Source organism: Lathyrus oleraceus, chromosome 5 (genome assembly GCF_024323335.1).
Source record: "Lathyrus oleraceus cultivar Zhongwan6 chromosome 5, CAAS_Psat_ZW6_1.0, whole genome shotgun sequence".
In the NCBI taxonomy this organism is placed as follows: domain Eukaryota; kingdom Viridiplantae; phylum Streptophyta; class Magnoliopsida; order Fabales; family Fabaceae; genus Lathyrus; species Lathyrus oleraceus.
The window spans coordinates 148270193-148277194 of NC_066583.1; the positions used below are offsets into that span (position 1 = coordinate 148270193).

Genomic DNA, 7002 nt, shown 5'->3' on the forward strand with positions numbered 1-7002 from the left:
GTCATCTTCCATCAAGATATTGTGCATGCAAACTGTCAGGATAATACCTTTCAAATCCTCAATCGCCCATCCAATGGAAATCTTGTATTTATTGAGTACTTGGATGAGTTCTTATTCTTGAAAACTTTTTAAACTGGAATTGATAATGGCTGGGCACTTCTTTTCAGCATCAAGAAACACATACTTCAAATTCTCAGGTAATTGTTTCAGATCTGCCCCCTTTTTAGGCTCTTGAGTATCTTCTGATGGTGGGGGTGGTCTTAAATGTTTCCACCGGTGTGGTTTAGATCTAATGCATTGAGGTTGTTCCTCCATCATGGCTAGCACTTCTGAATCTCTCTCGTCTTCATCCCTTTCAAAAATTGATAAGCTCAAAACACGTTCTAAAGGTAACTGAGGTGTTTTCATTTAAATTTCTTGAGCAATCACTTGATCTATTACCTCTACAGTGTGACTCGTGCCAACATCATCTTTGTATTGCATAGTGTTTCGAACATCAATTTTCAATTCTTCATCATATAATTTGAGGGTCATTATTCCTTCCTCTATGTCTATCATACACCGTACTGTCTCTAAAAATGGTCTGCCAATATGAGAGGGATCTCCTAATCTTCAGGCATCTCAAGAATGACAAAGTCAACCGAAAATACAAATTTATCTATCTTTACCAGAACATCTTCCATAATTCCATAAGATCGCCTAATTGAGCGATCAACATACCGAAGGGTCATCCTAGCGTCTTGAACGGTGCCAAGGCCCAATTTTTTATAAATGGACAACGACATAAAACTCACACTAGCCCCTAAATCAATCAGAGACTTCTTGAATTTTCTACCACCAATAGTGAAAGGAATAGTAACCGAACCCCTATCTTTATTTTTCATAGGAATTTTCATACCTTGGAGAATAGCACTACAAGTTTCAGTGAGGATGATCGGGTTTATATTTGTGGAGCGCTTTTTGGAGATGATGTCTTTCATGAATTTGACATATATTGGCATTTTCTCTAGAGCTTCAGAAAATGGAATATTTATCTCAAGTTTCTTAAATATCTTCAAAAACTTCTCAAAATTCTTCTCATGTTGGTTTTTCTTCTTTTGTCTCGGAGTATAAGGAAGTTTAATGATTGGCTTGACAACTTTTTCTTTCTCCTTTATAGGAATTATCACCACATCCTCCTCAGTTTTCTTTGGTTCTTTAATTTCTAACTCGAATTCCAATAACCCATTTTCTTCGACCAAGTTTTCTTCTATTTCTTAGTAGAATTACCACTTCTTGTCACAACAACATTAACATTATTATGCTCACGAGGGTTTGTCGATGTACCACTAGGTAAGGTACCCAGAGCTTAAGAATTTGCGGCCAACTATTGTGCTATCTGACCCATCTGAACTTCAAGATTTTTTATAGATGCAACAGTGTTTTTCTGATTGTTTCTAGTCTCTTCTTGGAACTGAATATTATGAGCGGCTACATTTTCAATGGTAATCTCCCAATCTGCTTTCTTTGGAACTTGCTGTTGTTATTGTTGTTGATATTGAGTCTGCTATTGACCTTGACCCTGTTGGGGAACATTCCCTCTCTGATCTTTCCAGAAGAAATTTGGATGATTCTTCCAACCTGGATTGTAAGTGTTGGAGTAGGGATTATTCTTCTTCAAAAATTTTATCTCTTCAATTTGTTGAGGGGTGGAAAAGCAATACACAGTGTGGTGATGTCCATTACAGATTTCACAAGTGATGGTCTGAGCAGGTTAAACTTGAGCTACATGTTGGGTACCTATGTTCATAACTTTCAATTTCTTTTCCACTTCAGCAGCTACTGTATCTTCCAACAGAATTTTATTAGTTTCCAGCTTCAGATCAATCAATATATCAGGTTTATAGTACACCTATCATACAATTCCAGATGCTCATTGGAAGCTATCGCTTCAATAATCTTTTTAATACTGGTGGCGTTCGAAAAATTTGTTGAGCCACTGGCTGTTGTATTAAACAACTATTTTGTCTTTATTTTCAGCCCATTAACAAACATCTGCATCTGTTCAGTCTGATCCATATTATGAGTTGGGCAATCTACTAGGACCCTTTTGAATCTTTTGTAGGCATCTCCCAAAGACTCACTCTCCTTCTGTTTGAAGTTCAAGATTCCATACCTTTTTCTCAAAAATATAGATGCTAAAAAGTACTCATTTAAGAAAGCAGTTTTCATCTCTTCCCATGATGTAATACTGCCAGCTGGGAGAGAGTAGAACCACTCTTCTTCCTCTTCAACTAAAGTGAACGGAAACATTCTTAACTTCTTTGCTTCATCAATATAACCATCCATTTTCAAAGTAGTACTCATGGTCAGAAATCTCTACAAGTGCTTGTTTGCATCTTCGTTTACCTTTCTGGTGAAAGGCTTTCTTTCAAATTGATTGATTATGATAGGATGCAGTTGAAAATTAGTCATATTCACCGGTTGGTTGACAATTGTTAATCTACCACCTGGTGCATTTGCACTTCCATAATCACCAATGAGTCTCTCTGGAGGTGGAGGTGGAACTGGAGGAACTTCATCCATAGTTTCTTTCTATGTATCTGAGTGATTCGAGGAAACTTCTTCTTTGGAATTCAATCTAGCGTGTCTGAGTCTCAATTGAAGGGTTTTCTCGATTTCTGCGTCAAAAAGAAATTCAGCCGAGGGATCTCCTTGCATACACATATTAGTGGATGAAATTATATAAATGACAGAAAAATAATTTTATTGCAGAGCAACAAAATTTTGATTGAACTAAAATTAAACTCTATATTTTGGCAGTCCCCAAGAACGACGCCAAAAACTTGATCGAAAAAATAGCAAGTGTATTATTTTACCTTTTATAGTAATAAAGGGGAAATTCCCCGAATATCAATCTCAAGGACTGCACGTTAATATCGAGTTCAAATAATCGTTCAATTAAACAAAAACTAGTGTTTGTGGGTTTTAGATTCAGATTTATAAAAATAAAGGCAAATGAAATAAACACTGTAAAAATAAGGGTTTCAGGGAAAAAGGAACATGCTAGGGTAGGTGTATAATTTGTCCTTGTAACAACTCTGAGTCACTATTGCATCAACAAATATCAACTAACTACTACCAGTTCTCAAGGGTATTTTCTCCCAAGGCCTTGGTGAGAAAACATTTAATCATTCAACCCTAATTTCTATGTCCATAGGAAATTACTGGTGAAATTAAGCCTTATTATATAAAGAATCCTCTAGTTCATACAGGGTATCCCTGATCCTAGGTGATATCTACTCTAGAGTAATCTTATGAAAACCTTACCAATGGCGCTCCAGCCTAATTGATAACCATACAACAATCTCAATTGTTCCGAAAGAGAAAGCATTAAACACATCAAAAGATTACTGTAATTATGAAAAATAATACTATCAATGCAATTGTAAACTCAAAGTCATTACAAATCTAAATTAGGGACACCCCATATCATTGAGGGGTTTAGCTATTCATATTGTTCAAAACAAATTCAAGATAAAAAATAGACATTACAAGTAATTGGATGACTTGGATCTTCAATTGCTTCCACTCATGAAAATCTCCCGCTCTCTGAATTCTTTGATCTCTGTAATTCTCGATGGTCTGACAATTCTCTGGGCTCTATTTTCTCCTCGCCAAACATTATCTTTTCGCTCTCATAGAAACTCTTCTAAAATAGTAAAAATCCCATGGAAATGGTTGGAAATCCCCAGAACGTCCTTGCTGCTCAAGCCCGGGTAAAAAGCCCCGAAATTGGAATATTGTGTGCCTGGGCTGACACGGCCTGTGTCAACTGACACGGGTGGATGTGTGAGGCCCATGCCTTGCCATCATCTTCTGTTTCACTCCCAGGTGGGCTGACACGGCACATGTCAGCTGACACGGGTGGCCGTGTCACGCCCCTATCTTGGCCATCTATTGTAGCTTGTTTTTCCTTCATCCTGACACGGGTGGTCGTGTCAGGCCTCCTGTAACTGTGTAATCTCCTTCCTTGAATGCCAGAATTCTCAACTTTCTTGCATTAAGTCTGTTGGATCTTCTGCTTGGACCTGGAGGGAATAAAAACAGACAACCAAAGCATAAAATCCCGAAAACACGAAATAAAACTAAAAACTGATAAAATGCTTAATTAACTTAATTAAATGAAAACTACTTAAAAGGTAACATAATGCGAACAAAGTATTCCAAAATCATTGGCTTCTTGTCGAATAAGTGATGAAAATACAATAGAAATGGTGACCGATCACAAAGCAAATGACTTAAAGCAGAAAATGTTTATTGATTTCTTCAACAATTACAATTATCCCACGAGTCAGTCTCAAAGATTAAAAATTATTTCATTCTTAAAAAACAAGTAACTTAGAGTTGAAACAAGTTTCTCGATCCCTTCAACTTATCTTTCTTTACCTTTTATAGTTTCCATTATGTGACTAATAGAGAAAACTTCAAAGAGAGTTGAACTACTGAATGAGTAACTTTTTCTCGCTGGATCTTGTATATTTCACTGCTAAGTGACAAAGCACGACCGGAATATGATACCAATTGAAGGTGAGAAAAATACACAAGAAGGGGGAGGGGTGTTGAATTGTGTATGCCTAAAAATCTCCTTTCACTTTTGATTCTGGAACATCAGATTCTGAACCACGTTCAGAGTCTGATACCAGAGTGAGTAACAATAATGAAAAGTTTACTTCATTTTCTTAAACCTGTTTCAGAACCTAAGGCGTCAAGCTTAGATTCTGATATAAGTAAGAATCTAAATCAGATTAGAGTTTAACTTCAGAGTTTGTTGCATAACAGAATGTAAATGAAGAAGTAAATAAAAAGACACACAATATATCTTGGTTTCTCTTAAACCGAGATTAGTCCAGTCCCCTTGCAACACAAGAGATTTCCATTATAATTAACATATTATAATTTCCTCAATCAAACTAGAAAGAGACTGATGCTCAAGCAAGAGACTTCCTTGCTTGAAATACTCGTTCAGGACTTCCTGCTCAATCCCACATGAAGTGATTTTTGCTCTGCCTTCAAGCATGATACTTCAATGTTCAATCTAATCTAGAAAGAGACTTATTTTATCTGCCCTCATGCATGAGGCTTTAATGCCCGCACAACCCATTCAGGAATTCCTGCTCTGGCCGCAGGCACGAGACTTCAATGCTCAATCTATCCAGAAAGAGACTTCTTTGCTTAAGCACCCAACAAGAGACTTCTTTTCTCAATCTAACAGAAAGAGACTTACTCTGAGCACTAATGCAAGAGTATTCAGATTATGTTAACAATAAAATATGTTATTAACCTTGTGTTTAAATGTGTGTTTCTTAGATAAGTAGATACATAAAGGTTTACACTCTTGAGCAGAATATGAATTATTTGCTCTTGAGTGTAGAAGAATGAAATTTTCATTCTTCTTATCTCCTTGCACATATTTTCTTCTGGTTGTTCCTTTCAGTTCTGTTTAACATATTCACATATTCTTTCTTTAGAACATGTGTGAATATGTTTCACTATACTCTCACACACTTAACCATTATGGTTATATCTTCTTTTAGAGTGAGTTTCTCTCATATGTGTTTTTTGTGTAACACAAATTCTCTCAATTAATTTATATGAACTGGTATCATATCCTTGCGAACATAGTTGTAAGACCCCAATTTTGACCCTAAGATCCCGCATGTTATCTCATCATATGCATTAGCATTAGGATCACACCTTGGCATTTTCCTTACCCCTCATTCATAGGGTTTGAATTTGGAGAGATCACCAAGCACTTTTGATTCTATCATACTTTGTTTTTTTCATTATTTACTAACCAAAATACCGAAGATATGTCAATGTATAGTTTGTTACTTTTGCAGGTAGTGTGTGTGCTCACCTACGCTATATCAAGCTCACATCTAGGGTTTGAGACCCTCAATGCAAGGAGTTCAATAAGGAAATGATCCACATTGGCTATAGGCATCATATATGGATCCCCATGACCTTCACATGTCATTTTGATCAAGAAATCATCAAGAGTTTAAAGCTTGTTTGCCTTGGAAACCCTAATTCATATGGGTATCTTGTGTGACTTCCTCAACAAGTTTCTTCAACATTTGATCAAATATTTAAAGGGATACTTCATATTACATTATCTTACACATATATTATCCTCCATGAGTCCCAAAAGTCAATAGAATATCAAGCTAGCAAGATGGTTCATGGTGGTTGACCAGAGAAAGTCAACTAGTCAAAACTGGGGTTCCCTAGACCCTATCTCCTACACTTTTTGTCATATGAAAATGATTCCAAGAGAAAAGTTACTTAAACTGACATTACAAACAACTTTCATGTTGAGGTTAAGATCTATTTTTTCTTGGAAAGTCATTTTTTATGGTAAAAGATTATAGGTCATTTTGTCTGAACTCTAGGTTGGAGATCAACTTCCTAAGACCATAACTTGCTCAATTTTCATGAGATGAAATCCATTAAAATCCCATGATAAAATTCAAGATGTCTAATTCAACTTTAATGTTTGGAGTAAGTTCAAATTCAACTTTCAAATGCATGTGCCAAGAGGAAACATTATAGGTCACTTTGGACCATTACCATTGAACAAGTGATTTTCCTTAACTTCTAAAATGCATAACTACTTCATGCCAAATCCAAATTAGGTCAAATTGAGTACCAAATTGAATAGGTTTGAAAGAGCTACAACTTCGATGAAGGAACTGTTTCCATTTGAAGTCCATAGCAAAAGTTATTCAAGGTGGAAGAAGTGAACATTTGACTTGGTACTTAGAAAATTTTCGAACATGTTTGATTTTATAATCTTCCACCTCAAAATTCATCATGATACAACCTTCAAATGAAAACGTGTCCAAAATGAAAGTTGTTCCCCTTAATCTCACCTTTCCAAAAAGTCCAAGATCACCTTATTTGGCCAAAGAATAAAGGACTTGCGCATGGGTGCAATGTGAGGAACCATTTGGATGATTT

The 7002-nt window shown here is 36.1% G+C and overlaps 1 protein-coding gene across 1 annotated transcript; it reads right to left on the bottom strand.

The window, feature by feature from the left end:
• Positions 1–605: 605 nt before the first annotated feature.
• Positions 606–2565, bottom strand: LOC127079337 (uncharacterized). The gene is made up of 3 exons (XM_051019735.1): positions 2461–2565; positions 1780–1855; positions 606–1255 (listed from the first exon to the last, which is right to left on the bottom strand). The coding sequence occupies exons 1-3, from the start codon at positions 2563–2565 to the stop codon at positions 606–608; spliced, it is 831 nt and encodes a 276-aa protein (XP_050875692.1).
• Positions 2566–7002: the final 4437 nt, after the last annotated feature.